The sequence below is a fragment of the Enhydra lutris genome, unplaced genomic scaffold, assembly GCF_002288905.1.
Source record: "Enhydra lutris kenyoni isolate GAN:26980312 unplaced genomic scaffold, ASM228890v2 scaffoldscaffold4, whole genome shotgun sequence".
NCBI lineage: Eukaryota > Metazoa > Chordata > Mammalia > Carnivora > Mustelidae > Enhydra > Enhydra lutris.
This window is the reverse complement of record NW_019154088.1, coordinates 16,498,592-16,516,909: the sequence shown is the minus strand read 5'-3', so window position 1 is coordinate 16,516,909 and position 18,318 is coordinate 16,498,592. Positions and strand designations below refer to the sequence as shown.

The 18,318-nt window shown below is 42.8% G+C and overlaps 1 protein-coding gene across 3 annotated transcripts; it reads right to left on the bottom strand.

The window, feature by feature from the left end:
- Positions 1–904: 904 nt before the first annotated feature.
- Positions 905–15,106, bottom strand: LOC111160173 (deoxyuridine triphosphatase). Of its 3 annotated transcripts, none has more exons than XM_022523067.1 (7): positions 13,935–15,106; positions 13,255–13,390; positions 10,187–10,278; positions 8,431–8,475; positions 2,050–2,124; positions 1,827–1,897; positions 905–1,401 (listed from the first exon to the last, which is right to left on the bottom strand). In XM_022523067.1, exons 1-7 carry the CDS (start codon positions 14,098–14,100, stop codon positions 1,345–1,347), a joined length of 642 nt encoding a protein of 213 aa, XP_022378775.1. In that variant the 5' UTR covers positions 14,101–15,106; the 3' UTR covers positions 905–1,344. The 3 variants fall into 3 exon arrangements, with proteins under 3 accessions (XP_022378775.1, XP_022378785.1, XP_022378793.1); XM_022523077.1 differs by having other exon boundaries at positions 908–1,401; positions 13,941–15,106; XM_022523085.1 differs by having other exon boundaries at positions 908–1,401; positions 14,387–15,106.
- Positions 15,107–18,318: the final 3,212 nt, after the last annotated feature.

Genomic DNA, 18,318 nt, shown 5'->3' with positions numbered 1-18,318 from the left:
AGTACCTGGGATGGACAAACCCAGCGGCCTCAACACACATCATTACGTACTTTATCCCTATTAAATTGCCTATGGCCTATTATCGCTACTTTAGTGAGGGAAACTCACACAACTTGTACAATTTATTCGATGGAATGAAATCAGAAGAACCAACCATCTGCAAATACCCAGGTTACAACTCCTTTCACAAACACAGTTCTACCCAGCCAACATGGGGCCCTACTGAAAGCATGAATAAAAGATAACAATAGGGCTGCCCGGGTGGCTCAGTCGGTTAAAAGTCCAACTCTTGATTTTGGCTCAGATCATGATCTCAGGGTCATGAAATTAAGCCTGGTGTTGGCTCCATGCTGAGCATGGAGCCCAATTAAGATTCTCTCTCCCTCTCTCCACCCCCTCCCAAAATAATAGTAATTTTAAAAAATAACCCGAGGATTCTCTTCTTCCCAAATGTCACTAAGAATCTTAAGATCAAAAACTTTTTGGGGGGCACCTGGGTGACTCAGTGAGTTAAGCCTCTGCCTTTTACTCGGGTCATGGTCTCAGGGTCCTGGGATGAAGCCCAGCATCAGGCTCTGTGCTCAGCAGGGAGCCTGCCTCCCCCCGCCTCTCTGCCTACTGATCTCTCTGTCAAACTAATAAATAAAATCTTAAAAAAAACCCAAAACATTCTTTTTAAGATTTTATTTATTTGACAGACAGGGAGCACAAGCAGAGAAGTGGCAGGCAGAGGTGGGGGAGAAGCAGGCTTCCCACTGAGCAAGGAGCCCTATGCAAGGCTCCATCTCAGGATCCCGGGATCATGGCCTGAGCCAAAGGCAGACGCTTAACCGACTGAGCCACCCAGGAGCCCCGAGATCAAAAACATTTTTGAGAGCAATGAAGAGAAGGTACGAACAAGGAATAATTTCAACTTCTTTTTATTATCTTTTTCGTTCACTTCATACAATAATTTATATCTGTGAAAGAATTCAAATTCGTCGAATGAAAGGCACTGCTTATGATTCACAAAGCAACTAAATAAGTTGAAGAGAAAGCATTTAGTGAATTAAATAATACAGGGTTTTTTGGGTCTGTAATCGATATACATCTGATTAAAAAAATAAACAGTTTGTATTAGGTCACCACACAGATTTATACAATAATCAGATGTGTAAAAACATAAGCATATCAGGTTTTATGGGACCCCCCCCCAACAGAGGTATCTTTTCCTAATTCCTAAGAAAACCAAACAGTTTTAGAAACTAAAGCTATTACGTTTACAGATGTGCAAAACACCAAAACACTTTAAGCAAAAACTCTTTAAAGAAAAAGTATGTTTTCTTATTTTATTCTTGGCATAACTTAATTCTTCCCAGTGGAACCAAAACCTCCTGAACCCCTTTCAGTGTCATCTAAAACCTGAAAAGACATAAAGGTGGTTGCCAGGTAGTTAATTTCAGTTCTCCTTCAGTTCTCTCTAGCTCCTAACCTGTAAGACTTTTATTCTTGCTGTAAGACTTTTATTCTTTCAAAGAGATTACAAAAAGAAAATCAATTTTTTTTAAAGCTCCATAAATAAAATATTGGGAAATTTTCAAAAAAGCTAAGAGAAAAAGAATTTCAGGGTATACTTAACTGATTTATTACCCAAAGTAATGCCATATAACAGCTAAAAAAAATTTTCATGAAATTCTAAAACTAAGCTTTTAATTTTGCTTTAAATAGGACTATTATATGTGCTATTATTTAGTTACAAACAGCATAGGAAACCCTTGAAATTGTATTTTTCCCTTCACTGAAGAGGTGACATCATTTATTCCCTGCTTGGTTTTTATGATACTTACCTGAACTTCCTCTATTTCTGGATAAAAAATCCGTTCACAAATGAGCTGTGCGATCCGATCTCCTTTTTTGACTTGAAAGGAAATAAGAGTTTATTACTAATATTTTATTAATGCTTTCTCTAATCTTGCCTGTACAGTGAGAATTAGAGGGAGCATGTGTTATCCAAACACTCAGAATTCAGAAAACTCCCTGCATTTATGTGACTAAATGCATTTAACATACCTTCAAACTTTTCTTTGCCAAAATTAAATAGCACGACACCCACATTTCCTCTATAATCTTCATCTATGACGCCAGCTAAGGAAAAGAAGAGTAACATGAGCGCAGTTTATGCTACCAAAACACTGAGGGTATAGGATTACCTCAAAACCATTCTTATGTAGCTCCAAGATTTTAATCCTCACAAACAAGTAAGTGAATCTTGCTCTGGAACGAGGTAAAGTCTGAAAACTAAGAAATGAGTCTTACTAAAATGCAAATACATAGAATGGCCCTAATTTTCCCACCTGTCACCCTTATAGACGGTGCCATTTCCTATGCTAAACTGGGAGTATACTGGTACTTAGGGTCTCAGATGGGTCATCCTCACTCCCAAACTCCTGTGCATTTGCTGCACACCTGCTAAAAAGACCAGAAGAAAATTACAACTTGGGCTTTAAAGGCTTTTCCTGGTAGCTGCTTCCCACTAATATCCAGATTGAATATGATGGAGTCATAAATAAAAATGTCCAATAGCCTGAAGATCTGCAGTGGAATTACTCAGCGCTGACGCTGTTAAGCCTCAGGCCGGCTAATATCAGAACACTCATTTTATAACAAAAATGGAGGTGAATCCTTCCATTCATATTCCACCTCTCTTTTTAATGTGAGCCACCAGCCCTTCTTAGAGCATGAGCTCTCGGAAGACATTTGCACATCAGCCTAGTAATGAGCACACTTTTCCATAACACCATATGTGATCAGGACCTGTTTGAGATTACAAACACAGGGACAACAAATCTTTGCAGGAGAGGACTTGAGCCAGGGCCCTGCCTTGGCCCAGAGAGGTCCATTTACCAGGCTTGTTAGCATTTAACTTTGAGCCAAGAACTTAAAATGTTTCCATAAACAAAAGCACAGATGACACAGGTGTAGCAGGCCTTCCTGTTTCCTCCTTCAATACTGATATAATTCACAACTCAGCGGTTCTTAGACTATTCAGAACTGTGGAACTGTGCAACCATCACCACAAACAGTATGGGGGACCATTTTCATTACCCTGAAACAAAATCCCCTATTAGGAGTCACTTCTCTTCCTCCTCATCCTCCCCACTGCCAATTTCCTTTTATACATGTTCATTCTTTCCCCCCAGTTTGTTAAATGGTGGCTAGGACTCATGGGACCCCAATTAAATGTAGCTCCATGTTATAGCTTATGTATTAATAACACCCCACCTCCTAAAAACCAAACACACAAAACTCTTATTAAAGAAAAAAAAAAGAAAAGAAAAATAATCAGGAATGTACCTCAATGGGTATCAATGCTGACTGACCAAACTCATAATTATTTGAAGGTCAACTGAAAAAAAAAATTTTTTTTTTTTTAAAAAGAACAAAAGTAAGCATTCCCTTTCAATTTTCTTATAGGAGGGAAAAATCCAGCATGGGGTAAAGTACTCAGAAAAACCAACCTTTTAGATTTCTCCAGTGGATTATGGTAGAAGTTTAAATGAATCCTTGTGCTTTATGAATAACTTACTTTATGAATAAATAACTTATTTATTATTTGAAATCAAACTGAGCCTTCTTAAAGGTTCCTGACACAACATTTTTAAGAGTTTGAATTAAAGATAAATAAAATAAGCATTTTAAAAAATTAGTTGTCAAAGAGAGAGCACAGGCAGGGGGAACAGCAGGCAGAGGGAGAAGCAGGCTCCCCACTGAGCAAGGAGCCCGATCCGGGACCAATCCCCCTGGTATCTTAACTTGAGGTGAAGGCAGCCACCCAGGCGTCCCAAAGATAAGTAATTTTAAACCGTGAGAAGGAGGGGTAGATAAGTAGCGGAAAGGCAGCAGAACTCATTCATATCATGTCTAGACTGAAGGAAACAGTCTTTTCTTTTCTAGCTGCACAGAAACAAAACCTTGACCAATTCAAAGAATCCTGAAAACTGGCATCTTTCCCCACTGCCACTTGACCATTAAATTAGTCCTTAGTGTGTAATTGGTAGAATGATGGGACCAGCTGTTTTCTGTATTATCTATACACAGAAAGTTCTGGCTGTAGAACAACCTGGATGGGATTCAGTGGAGAAACCCCTGCGGAGAACACACTATTCCCTGCTGGAACATGTGACCCCAGAAGACCATAGAATCTCGGAGCTGGAGATCTCAAGTGCAGGCAAGTACTCATTTGTCTGGAAGGGGCTCAATGAAGACAATGCAGACGGACTTCTGAACTCTTAGTTTCTACTTTGTAAGAAAAACCTTAGATTACGCAAATACTACACATACATATAAAATAAAATAATGTTCCCCTACCTTCCCTCGGGTAGCCAATGTTACAGTAATAGATTTTACGTATTACTTTCTTGTATATTAGTCAGGTGTCAGATGTCCTTGTATTTTAGCGATTTTCAGTCTCATCAAAAAGTTTCCAGAAGGCACTTCCCTGATCAAAGGGTATGTACATTTAAAATTTTAATGGATATTTCTAGATTACCTTGCAAAAAAGGTAGAGCAATTCAAACTTCTATCAGCGATATTTAAGAATGCCCAATTCCAAAGTCCTCACCAGTACCAAATGACAGCAATCTTTTTTTTTAAAGACTTATTTGAGAGAAAGTACGCATGTGAGTGGGGGGAGGGGTAAGGAGAGAAGAAGAGGGAGAGAGAATCTCAAGCAGACTCTGAGCATGGAGCCAGGAGCCTGACATGGGGCCTGATCTCACAACCTGAGCTGAAACCAAAAGTTGGACGCTTAATCAACTGAGCCACCCAGACACCCCCAATTAAAAAAAATTCGAGGGGTGTCTGGGTGGCTTGTGGGTTAAGCCTCTGTCTTCAGCTCAGGTCACGATCCCAGGGTCCTGGGATAGAGTGCATCGGGCTCTGCTCAGCAGGGAATCTACTTCCACCTCCCCTTCTGCCTGCTTCTCTGCCTACTTGTGATCTCTCTCTCTCTCTCTCTCTGTCAAATAAGTAAATAAAATAAAAATCTTAAAAAAAAAATCAATTGAAAAAAAAAATTCGAGGCGCCTGGGTGACTCAGTTGTTAAGCGTCTACCTTCGGCTCAGGTCTTAATCCCAGGGTCCTGGGATAGAGCCCCACATCAGGCTCCCTGCTCAGTGGGAAACCTGCTTCTCTCTTGCTCTCCCACACCCCCTGCTTGTGTTCCCTCTCGTCCTGTCTCTCTCTGTCAAATAAATAAACAAAATCTTTTAAAAAATTCAATAAAATCTTAAAAAAAAAAATCCTAAAAAAAATTCTGGCCACTGTGATGACTGAAAAATGGTATCTCATGGCTTTACTTTGCATTTCCCTGATGACTAATGAGGTTAGAATGTTTTTCCTCTATATGTTTGTTGCACATTTATATGCCTATTCTTTATTTTATTTATGATTTATTCCCTCATTGCACAATTTCCCTTATCAGTTTGTTTGGGTATTTAAATCTTTTACCTATGATCTGTAAGTATTTATGTTTTTACTATATGGCATCTTCTCCCACACAAAAATTATCCCTTTTGGAAAGACCTTTGCTATGTAGCTATCAGGTAGTCTCATCAAACTCAAATCTAGCATACCCACGAATCGGGTGTCTTGAATTCTGTAAAGCCAGATATCCACCAAGATTTTATGCTTCGCACATAGAGATGTGAAAACCCTTTTAACTAAAAGAAATGAAGCTGTTCAAAGTCAGTTAAAATGTATGAAAGAAAAAAAAAATGCATCCTCAATAATACCTTTTTTTTTTTAGCATGAATGCCAACCATATGAAAAATCCAATTGTTCCAAGTTTATTACTCAGAGGCAATCTGACCTTCAAGAAAAGCCCAAGACATTCTTTTTCTACATAAGGAACATAAGCATCAGGGATATTTCTCTTCATGAGAAAGCAGAAAGTATTTTGAAGTTATCACTGGAAAAATCATACATTGGAACTGGCAGAGTAATTAACTGACTTCAGGCAAAAGTTTTACTGTGTCAAGACTTTGGCATGTCATTTGTTGGAAACCTTCTTTAGTGAAAACTATCCACACCTACCAGATGTGAATTCTGAACAGAATCCTGCATACTCAACTTTTCCCTTTGACCCTTATTTACAGCCTGGGATTTCTAACAACATCTCTCTTCTGAAGTAAAAACTGTGGCCAACTATGATAAACATGTGCCTAAGAGACATTTTTAAGAGACTCTGCGTCCAAGAACACACCACAGTGTGATTTTATGAATAATACCACACCAACCACCGGGCAAACTAACTTTCCGTTTCGTTTACATGAATCTTTCAGAAGGTTGTTTTGTAACAGAGCAAAAGTTAGTTACAAAGTCAGAAAAAAAAAACAACACAAAAACGTTGCCACATTAAAAAAAAGTCTATGAATTCTCTATAAGAAATATAACTTATACGGGCATCTGGGTGGCCCAGTGGGTTAAGGCCTCTGCCTTCGGCTCGGGTCGTGATCCTGGGGTCCTGGGATCAAGCCCCACATCGGGCTCTCTGCTCCACGGAGAGCCTACTTCCTCCTCCCTCTCTCTTCCTGCCTCTCTGCCTATGTGTGATCTATCTGTCAAATAAATAAATTAAAAAAAAAAAAAAAGAAAGAAATATAACTTAGAGGGTCTAATATGTGCCAAGCAGTGTGAGATGTGTTGCATATATTATCACTCAATCCTCCTATCCTTGTGAGGCAGGCACACTAATTTTCATCTCATGGAAGAGCAAACTGAGGCTCAGAAAGTACTAACTAGCCAATGAATAACAAAGCTGGGACCCAGTCTAGTTGTTACTCCAAAGCCCATGTTCCTTTCACAACCCTTTGAAATTTCCTTAAAAATATATGCGATCTCTTATATTCTGAAGTTATAGTCCTAAATTACCATACTTGATGTTATAAAAGTATTTTTGAAAAGCAAGCATAACTGAGCCCAGGCAATTCTCAAGCCAAGCGGGCTGTTCATCCCTGCTGTGTCAAACCTGGCTCCTCTTCAGTCCCCAAGAAAGGGCCGCCTTGGGAATCCTGTCTTGCCCCACAGCACCACCTAGTGACACTAAGGGGAGGCTGAAGGGCAGGCCAGAGACAAGCCCCAGACATGCCTCATTCCTTACTTGATGCCTGCAGCACCAGTTAACAGCAAGCTAATTTAGGGTAGCTCCTGGTTGGTGAGAGATGAAGTGAGGGGACACCCAGCATTTAACTGCAGCATAAAGAACAGAGGGACTAGAATCACAGGTGAAGATTCCAGGGTTTATATGTCCGCTTGGGATCATCTCTAAGTCAGTTCTTTATCTGCCAAAAAGTAGCTTTGTGGGGCGCCTGGGTGGCTCAGTGAGTTAAAGCCTCTGCCTTCGCTCAGGTCATGATCCCAGGGTCCTGGGATCGAGCCCCGCATCGGGCTCTCTGCTCTGCAGGGAGCCTGCTTCCCCGTCTCTCTGCCTGTCTCTCTGCCTACTTGTGATCTGTCAAATAAATAAATAAAATAAAATAAAATAAAATAAAAAGTAGCTTTGTAAGTATGGAGGGATTTGGAGAATCTAGCATACCCACGAATTGGAGGGCCAAGATACCTAATTAGGTGAGGCACTCTGCTCACTACGATGGGAATACAAGTCAGGACAAAGGTCAGTACTCCAGAAAGGAGATGAAACGCAGTATCAGAAAGGTGAGAATTTCCTGATGGTGAGGGTGGTTAGGCAGCGGATAGCACGAGGGCCAAGCAGGGATGGGGCTCTTCACGAAAGGGGCTCTACAATGAAGTTGTTGACTTTGGGAGATGTGAGTAAGGCTTTATCATAAGGGAAACAGGAGTCGCTGAGTACTTGCTTGACAAAAAATGTAGATAGTGAAGCATAGTGTTTTCTCTTCTAACCTAGGGAGAGTCACTTTTTGTATTTTGCCAAATGTGGATAGCTCTCTTATACAGGTATGAAAATTCTTACAAGACTGACCTGCATTTTCTGTAAACTTTTGCTTAAATAATTTAACAGCTATGCTTAAATAATTTAATTACTTAAAACATACTTGCTTAAAAAAATGACATGAAAGCTTTCCCTACCCTTATAAAACTAACTTTCTTTTAAGAATAGAGTCATTTTTGGACTAAATGCAGATTATCACTAAGCCAGGGCAAAAATCCTATCCATAGGATAATGTCTAGTTAGCCTATTAGTAAAATAACATGCATTTCACATCATGATCACTTTAAAATTAGACATAACCAAATAATATCTGAAACTGCATCACGATTGTTTATTATCTCAGAGGTGGAACTTTCTACAGAGGTAAAAGAACAAAAATCATTTTCTTGTCTTGAATCTCTGTCATTTGATTACTACCTGTTAAGCAAAGGCGAAGTAAACACAAACACATATTTACAGAATGAAATTGTAAACATATTACCTCCTACATCGATGAAGTGTTTTGCAGCCAAGCCAGAACGGGGAGCTAAAAAACAAAAACAAAAACAAAAAGGAAGTGGGCCCCTTTGCAGGGGGAGATGCAATACTGGATGTAATTTACACAATTTCAGCATGCCACTCTCATCTCCTAAGACATCTACCTCTTCATCTTAACTTTAGCAGATGGTTCTGGACCCAAGATTCTATTTATTATACTGTTTTTTAAAGTAGGAAAGAACAGTGTAGAAAAACTCGACAAGGTTTAATTCAAAGGCAGCTTAAATCACTCCCACACGACTTCAGTCCATTGAGGATTCGCGGTGGCCTGGCAGTAGACCATTGGGGTAGACTGAGAGGTGAGCAACTGGGGACAACCTCGACCAACGCTTTCAAGCAGTCTGCCACAAAGGGCGGACTGCAGCTGCAGTGAACAGGGCTGAGGAAGAAGACTTTTGTTTTAAGATGGGAGATCTGAACATGATGCATGGGAAGAGGGCAGAGGAGGAGGGTGGAGAGAGACAGATATAAACTTAACCAATGAGTAGCAGAGCTTAGCCTAGAAACTGGGAATCTTACTCTTAATTCAAATGCCAAATGATGTGTCTGTATAAACAAACAAACCAGAGTAAGATAAAAGGCCTGGTATCAGTCAGGCACATGGTCAAAAACTAAACCTTAAAAATTCAATTCCCATGTTTTTTATTCTTAAAATGAAAGCATAAACAAGCGAACTTTGTACCTTACATTTGTTGACTTGAGCATCAGGCCTCTCATTAATTATTCCAGCTTCTAGTTTTCTATTCCATAATAACTTAAATCAGGCACTTGTCATTAAATGCTGCTGCTTCCTGCTTTTCCTTTTATTTCAATTCCATCTCCTCATCTCCACCCCCCAAAATACTCTCAGCCAAATGCTACCAAAAGGAGATAAAGAAAGAGCCCATCTCGTTTTTCTTTGAAAGGCAGAAGTATGAGCAGTTCTCACACTCATGGTCACAAGACGGTGGTGGTCTAGCCCCTTCCCACCAACAGTTCCATTTGTTCCTTCACGTTTACTCTGAAGCTAGAAAATGATTATGCAATTTAAGAACATTTTGAACGCTCTCTCCAGTGACAGCGACCGGCTCTTCGTTGTCATAGCTCTTCCCACTTTGATGGTACCTGAAGGGTACCCGTGACCCCAACATACCCCATGGGAGAACACCCAAAGAGGGGAAAGGCTAAATGGTCTGATGGACTTTGAGCGAAGAGAAGCAAAAGTTTTACTCTCAGGATAAAAGATGCTGTGTGCCATGAGCCCAACCCTGCCTCTATTTTCTTCTATTACAAGCATTAGCCATTCTCATCATCATCTTCACGAAGACGTCTAACCTCAGATGCAGTCTGATCCTTGGAGGGGGAGTTCAGTTAAAAACCACCTGTGTTTTCAGTGTCTCAGTGAGGAGTTGAGAGAAAAACTCTGGGGCCAACGTGAGCCTCCTAAGAGCTCAAGGAATCAGAAAAAAGAGAGGGGGAGGGTTGGGGGGTGGTAGGCGTATGTGTGTGTGCAAGAAAGAGATATGTAACTGAAATGTAGTTTTCAAGCAGTTGTATCTGCCATCACAGCTGGCACTTCTTTATTTTAGGACCCATGCCAAACAATATCCCTTCCCTCACTTTTACCCTGAATGAAACTAAGATGAAGAAAGAACTAAGATGAAGGAAGAGATCATAAAGGAAGAGCTTGACAAATAGTTACCGTGTCTTAAATCACTTACCTACTCTTCCATAGCACCCAGAAGGAAGAGCTACCTGAATGTCCGTTTTCACAAGGGCCTTCTCCATAGGTGGTAGCATATAATCATAGGCACTAGGAAAATGAAAGGAAATTACCAGTATTTATTCATAAAATTGTATTTTTTTCTTCCTTGTGACTAAGTATATAGAATTGCTTTAAATACATCTCATAAAATAATCACAAAATAATTCATGCAATATTAAATTTCAATAACCCATCTAAGAGTTGAGTACTCTAAATTTCCAATTCAGATTAAAAAAAAAGTTTAGGGGTGCCTGGCTGGCTCAGTCATTGGAGCGTGTAACTCTCCCTTTCCTATTTTTTTTTTTTTTTTTAAAGAGATGGGGAGAGAGAAAGAGAGAGAGAAGCGAGGGCAGAAGTGGGAGAAAGAAAGGGAGAGAATCAACACAGGGCTCAATCTCACAACCCTGAGATCATGAGCTGAGCTGAAATCAAGAGTCAGATGCTTAACCGACTGAGCCACCCAGACGCTCCAAATATGTGACTCTGGATCTTGTGGTTGTGAGCTGGAGCCCCACATTCGGTGTAGAGATCATTTAAAAATAAAAATTTATGAAGAAGGTAGTGGCAGACCTTTCCTTTTAGTTGATTCTTAAAATGGTGCTACCTTTAGATATAGTCATTCTGGTGAATTTTTTTGGCTTAAGAGGTTATCAACATGTAATCTTGTTCTCCCCAGACAAAATTTGTTGGGAAATTGATGTGCACATTAGCAGGGGGTGGCAGAAAGGCAGACTTTTCAAAGATGCATGCTTCACTAACACGATATAGAGAAAGAGAAAGAAAAAACCAAGGGGGGGATGTGCAAATATGGTGGCATGGTAAGATCCCGAACTCACCCACTCCCACAGACACACCAAATCTACAGCTACATATGGATCATTTCCCTCTGAAAAAGAGCCAAGAAAGAAGGGCAAATACTCGCTAATAACAGCTAACATTTACTAAGCCCTTACTCTGTGCCAGGTATAGTCCTAAATGCTGTATATAACTCATTTTATTCTCACAACAATCCTCTAATGATTAGGGAAGACATGCAGAGGGAAGGGGAAAATGGGTGGACAACATGGGGGAAGGGGGGGTAGAGCTTTGTTTTCTCTGTTCTGCTGGTCTAGGGAGTTAACCAAGCTTACCAAGCTGATACCATGAACCTCACTGCCTGGGGGACAGAGCTGATCACTGAGAAGAGGCCCTGGAGAAGGGCACTACTAAGGACCCGATTCTCTAAGATCCACCCAGCAAATGCTGCTACTGTTGCTATGACTGTAGCTCCCTTCAATAGAAATGTGAGATTTTACAATGAGCAGAACTATGAGTTATTTAGGAGACTTTAATACAGATTAGTAACGCAGTATTACATTTTCACTTCTTTCATTGGGACTTCCTCTCTTTCAATAGTTAGACTAATTTATTAGAAAGAAGTTATTTCCATGTCTATTTCTGTATATAGTCATCTTTGTTCATTAGAAGGATATTTTAAGTATTTTAAATCTAAATCTCTCATATGACTCACAATGCCCAGACATGGTACTACATCACTCCACTTTCATCCATGAAAACCAAGGGACTGAATACATCCCTTTCAGCTATAACAGACCATACCTCACTTTTCCTTTTCTTTCCTTTCTTCATTACTTGCCTCACACACTCCTTTCTCCCCTTCTCCTATACTTGTATGACTTAGACCAGTAGTTCTCACATTAGAATTACCTAGGATGCTTTAAAATAAATCCTAAGGGGGCGCCTGGGTGGCTCAGTGGGTTAAGCTGCTGCCTTCGGCTCAGGTCATGATCTCAGGGTCCTGGGATCGAGGCCCACATCGGGCTCTCTGCTCAGCAGGGAGCCTGCTTCCCTCTCTCTCTCTCTGCCTGCCTCTCTTCTACTTGTGATCTCTCTCTGTCAAATAAATAAATAAAATCTTTAAAAAAAAAAAAAATAAATCCTAAGGATGTAGTCATGTAGTAAACACCCATTCCCTCCAGTATCCCTGTTCACTTACCTTAATGGGTTGAGACCCGGACACAGTAGTTAAGGGTAGGGGGAAGCACTGAACTAAGGGTCATAAATTTTACTACATTCCAACCCTGGGGCAATCAATTCAGCTCTTTTCAAGTACCCTCACCTGTAAAAAGGTTAGTAACAACTACTTCAGGACCGTTGTAAGGATTTTTAAAAATCGCACACATAGGGGCGCCTGGTGGCTCAGTAGGTTAAGCTGCTGCCTTTGGCTCAGGTCATGATCTCAGGGTCCTGGGATCGAGTCCCGCATCGGGCTCTCTACTCAGCAGAGAGCCTGCTTCCCTCTCTCTCTCTCTGCCTGCCTCTCTGTCTACTTGTGATCTCTCTCTGTCAAATAAATAAATAAAATATTAAAAAAAAAATCGCACACATAAAGTTTTTAGTAGAGATAAAAAGTGCTGAACCAATGGAAGGGTGGTAGCATTACAGACATTCCCAACGCGTTTCATATTCGTACTCCTTCTGACATTCCCAGTACTTGGAGTGAACTTAAATAGGGACATACAGAGAAATTCCACAATTCCTTTAAGGCAGAAGCACCTTTCATTCATCCTCCCTGGGTATTTCCACACTCAGCACCTACACGTCCCCCGTGCCTTTTCTTCCTATTGTGCACTGCATCACCCGCAGGCCACGCTTTGAAGCCAAGGCGGGCCTTATTCACCTCTACCTTCCACTTGGAAAGGGTACAATAAATGTTGCAAAACAAATAATGCCTTGGTGGACATTTATATGTAGTTATCATTCTGCACACTTCTGTCAAATTCTTACTGAATTTATGCTAAAAAGAGGAAAACTAAAATTTTTCAACACTAGAAAAGGACGGAAATCCTACATATATGCAAAAAGGGATTGTTTCTGTAATCTTTCAGGTAAATTTGAAGCTGTGGCAATAGATGGCAGGATTATAAGCGAACATGACTGAGAGCCCTAGAACTCCAGAACTGGACCTTCTCCACGTGGGGCAGCGATGGCGCGGGCTGAAGGCGGCCGGGAGTCCCCACTCACCTGTACAAGTCGTAGCCCGCAGCCCGCGCGGACCCCTTGGTCGGGGCGGTGGCGTGCTCTGAGAGCCGGACGAAGCGAAGCCGCATGCTGTCCTCCGCAGGCCGGGGCCGCTTGCTGGGGGAGGTGGCGGGTGTCGCTTCAGAGCAGGGCATGGCAGAACAGAACGCGAGAAAGGACAGCAGCAGAAGGGACAGATGGATACAGAATTAGCTTGCCCGCCAGAACTTAAATCTCCCGCCAGCACCTTCCCGCCCTGCCCACCCCTGGACGAGCCCACAATCCTGGCTGAGAGGGGACGCCTGATTCAATTTGGGGTTGCAAACCCCTCTGGGAAAGCGGATTTGGGACAGGAAACTACTGCGCCTTCTCACGCTTTTCCAGCTCAGGGTACAGAGCCAACCCGTGCTTGAACAGCTACAGAGGCCTCCCGCTCACACCACAAAAAGCAACCACTTCCCCCATCAGGAGGGCCTAATGGACTCGCGCGCGCGCGACGAGGGGCTGCGCTTCCTTCCAGGGCCCAACCAGGAGGGCTTCCTCAACCCGGAGGGCTTCCTCGTCCCGGCGGCCCGCCGCCTCCTCCCCCGCCTCTCCCGGAGGCCGCGGGAGGGCCGGCCGAGCGCTGAGCCTCCCCACGCGCCCGAGGAGGCGCATCCTTGCAGCCCGGGCCCCGACATTACTGGTGCCGCGGCAGCCCCGGCTCCGGCTGCGAGTGCTGGACAGCGGCCGGAAGGGAGGCCCCGCGGCTTCGGCTCTCGGCAAGGCGCTGCGCGCGACTTTGAACACTGAGCGGAGCACGGACGTAAAGAAATGGTGGAGCGCGGGGTGAGGGCAGAGGGGAGTCATTCCCCCCAGGCTGGGGCGCTGGTTGGTCTTCCGCTCCCTCAGGCGCGCGCCGGATCTGCACCCTTTAGACGCGTCCGGGTTCGTTTGACCTCGGAAGCAGTAACCGCCGCCGTCTGACGAGGAGCGCACGGAGGCGGCACATCCGCCTCCCTCCGGCCGGCGCAGGCCCTGGGCCCCCAGGCACGGCGTCTCTGCCTCCCTCCTTCGACCCGCATCTTTTTTGTGGCCCGTTTTCCAAGAACTTCCTCGAGGCTCAGAGCCTGGCCTCTGCGCACTGCTGAGTTACCTGGGGCCGCTCCAGTCGCGGCCATGGCTCCTCCCGTTCTAATCTCAGGGAACCGCAAAGCAACGGAACCGCATCACGATGCCCGTGACAGTCGCTGCGCTCAGTGATGCGTCCTAGGCTGCGAGCAAGGCAGCGTGTCCCTCTCCGAACAGCACCCGCAGTGCACGGCGTGTCGTTTACCCTTAAAAGAAGGCGGGGGCATGGTCTGAGGATGATCCCAGCGACAGCTCAAGTTGCTAGCGCTGTTTCATTGGACTCACAGAAGCACGGCGGGGCGGGGGGTGGGGGGTCTCGTGTAGGAGGGCAGTGGCTAGGATTCGAGCGAGATCCTGGGCTACCCTGGAGTAACAGCAGGGATGAGTAAATAACTGCATAGGTAATGGTAAACTGGGTTTTCTAGGTTATAAATATGTCCAGTTATTTCCAGAACCGAGGCAAAAAACCTGAAAACCAAAATATAATACAGCTTGTCAAAAGCGAACTATAGGACAGTTTTAGAAAAATGGCAACATTAGGGCATTGTTGAGGAATTTTCCAGCCTTTCCTGCTGTGCCTTATGCGCCCTACCTCTGCAGGTTCCTATTGGCTCCTTTTAAATGTTGGGATTCCTGTGGATGAGTTTATGGATTATACTCTATGCTCTTCTCCCATGCCTTTAAACATCTGCCACCTGATGGGGCGCCTGGGTGACTCCTGTGGTTAAGCATCTGACTTGATTTCTGCTGGTGCCTTGATCTCAGGGTCTTCACTTCCGCCCTGCCTTACTAAAAAACAAGACAAAACGAACAAAAAATAACTACCACCTGAGGACTCCACTTGCTCGCCTATAGCAACATGATCTGGGCCCTGCGAGTTCTCCAAACTCGTCAGAGCCATCATCCTACTCACCCCTGGCGCTTCTGTCTACAGTGGCTCTCTAACAAGTTTCTGGACGCACCGGACTTCCCTGCCTGGGAGGCTACACACATCCTTCCTTGGTTTGCACTTGTGTTTCCGCTCATCTCAGAAAGACTAATGCAGTTCATTTTGTCAGGGAAGGGCCTCACCACCGTGTTCCAGCACAATAATCTTTTCTAATCACACCATGTATTACTACAATCTGTACTTCTTTCATTATTTATTTTTCTCATTGTCTATTTGCTCTAGGAAACATAAGCTCCAGGGGGCAGGGACCATGTATGTCTTCACTCACTACTATATTCCTGGGGCCTAGCTTACTGCCTGGCTCAAAAGACTGCTTGATAAATGTTTGTCCTATGAATGAGATTCATCAGGCCCCTGTATAGGATCCCTTCTCAAAGTCTTGATTTTCCTGTCCACTCCTTAAATTTTTTTCCTTTTTCTTTTTCTTTTTTTTAAATAGAGAGTTAGAGAAGGGACAGAGGAAGAGCGAGAATCTTAAGCAGGCTGCACAGCCAGCTTGGAGCCCAACACAGGGATCAGATCTGGCAACCCTGAGATCAGGACCTGAGCCAACATCACGGGTCCGTTGCTTAATCACCTGAACCACCCAGGTGTCCCATGTCCACCCCTTTATCAGTGCATTTTGTTATTCTATATATGCCTTTCCAAGGCCTGCAATGAAAAACTGGTCTACCCCTCCACCAAAACCCTCCCCCACATTTCACGCCTCGGGAAAATGCTTCCAACTTTTTCTGGCTCTTTTCTACTGGAGTGTGCCTCCCTATTTCTTAAATTACATTTTTTTTTTTTTTAAGATTTTTATTTATTTGACAGAGAGATCACAAGTAGGCAGTGAGGCAGGCAGAGGGAGGGGGAAGCAGTCTCCCCACCAAGCAGAAAGCCCCATGTGAGGCTTGATCCAAGGACCCTGAGACCTTGACCTGAGCGGAAGGCAGAGGCTCAACCCTCTGAGCCACCCAGGTGCCCTGCTATTTTTTTTTTAATGGCATAGAAATTATCTTCAGAATTAGGGTAGTTGAGGAGTAAGTCTCTTATTGCTCTTTCCACCCCATTCTGCAAAGAGTTTTGTAATAATTTTTGGTTAAGTGAGCAGTACTTAAATCATGACTAAATATTATTCACTGTTGAGTAACATGATATTATTTTTTGACACCTGTCCTCCTCAAGTTAATAAAGGATGTTCTTCCATTTGTCTTTGTTGGTAGTGGTGTTTTTGATTCACCTATTGTTTTTTTTTTTCCCCCAAGTGCTCCAGAGAATCCAGTACCTCACTTCTGTCACATCAAATGAAACACTGAAACACATCAAATCCCTTATCAATTCCATTTACTCTCTCCCTCACTCTTCGGTTTTCTTGCTCCACTTGCTCTGCACGTGACCCTCTAGTCCTGCTGAACAGCTATCATCCTGACACTTCCCTTGGCCTTTCTCTTATAGTGGAGCCTTGGTTTTATGGATCTAGTATCTTCTAGTTTATTCCTTCATTTTGCTGGAGCACTTTCTCTAGTAATTACCTACGGAAGTTCACATTAGAGATAAATTGAGTCCTAAAATATAATAATTGTAATGACTCCCTTCACCCAAACCCAAATAAAAATCTCACCTCATTCATGAAACTTTTTTACAACCAGTAGTGAGCTCTGCCTTGTCCTATCTCGTACAATCCTTATTGTATCATTCATTAGCCATGTACTCCCACTGTGTAATTGCCTCCTTTTATGCATTTTATCTTTCACATCAGAGCCAGAAACTTGTATGAATCCTTCAAAGCACCTACTTCAGTGTTTCATACAAAAGTTATTTATAGATTGTTATTTATATATTTATAACAATTTTATAACAATATATTGTTATTTATAGTTATTCATAGAGTTTATTATAGATTGTAAGGAGAAAAGCATATAAGCCAACTGCAAAAGAGTAATAGGTTAGTGCTCTGAACCAGAAAGCACTGGACATTCCTTATGTGCCGGGAATGCCCAGCGATCCCTGTACTGATGGATGGAAGATTATGCAAATTTGCTGTGAAAGAGAGAAGACAAGGGGGGCAACAACTCAGGGATGAAGACTCTTTGTTCTTCTTTCCTCCCACTTTTGGTCTTTCAGGATAATCACAAATCCTTATCACTATTTCTCAAGCACGTGAGGTGTGACAAGGGGTCTTAACAGAAGCTAGAAGGATGTTTATGGGAAAGATATGATATGCTAATCTCCAGGTTCTAGGAGTTCTGCTAAACATAGCCTAAGGGACAATGCATACATCTCTTAGATCAGGCGTAGGCTGTTTGGGCTAAGAAAGCTTCCCAGAAGGTTAACTCCCAGAGGCACTCCAAGGACAGCACGCTCACACAGGCCCCGGCATTCCAAAGGCCTACGCCCTTCTCCCAAACCTTCCTTCACTCCCAGCGGCCTCTGTGTTACATTCTAGCAAGCCACGTATTATGGCTGATTTCATGCTCTACATTAACCCCAACACTTATGACAACTGAAATATAACTTGATATGAAAACACATCCTAAATTCAGTACTCTACAGCAAAGAACTAGACATAGTTTATTTCCTGCTGTTTTTTTAATCAGAATATAATTATCCCATCAGTCATGCTGATTAATTCAATTACATAAGTCTAGGGCCAACTTGAACCTGTTGAGAATGCAAGTCAGTACTTTACAAGCCAAGCTGTCCTTCCTATCTGTACCATTATAGGGAGAATTCTGTTTTTTAATAAAGAGTTAATATGATGGTTACTTTATGTAAAGTATATTTTAAGTGCCTTATGAATATTAACTCATTTAATCATGACAACCAGAAGAAGCAAGTGCTGTTATTATCCCCATATTACAGGTGGGGAAACCAAATCACAGGTTAAATTATTTGCCCACGATCATACAGCTGACAACTAGAAAGAGACTAAGCCAAGATTCAACTTGAGGTAGTCCGGCTTCAGAGTCCTTACACTTAGCCACTGTGCTGTGTAGGTTTAATGGCGCCTACCCAGTCTGTGATTA

Bases quoted from the DNA above. Each gene is read 5' to 3' on its own strand.
- LOC111160173 (XM_022523067.1), bottom strand. From the start codon at position 14,100: ATGACTCCCCTCTGCCCTCACCCCGCGCTCCACCATTTCTTTACGTCC. The intron at 13,391-13,934 runs GTAATGTCGGGG...CCTGCTCTGAAG, and splicing joins CCGGGGCTGCCGCGGCACCA to CGACACCCGCCACCTCCCCC. The intron at 8,476-10,186 runs GTAAGTGATTTA...TTTGTTTTTTAG, and splicing joins TGGGTGCTATGGAAGAGTAG to CTCCCCGTTCTGGCTTGGCT.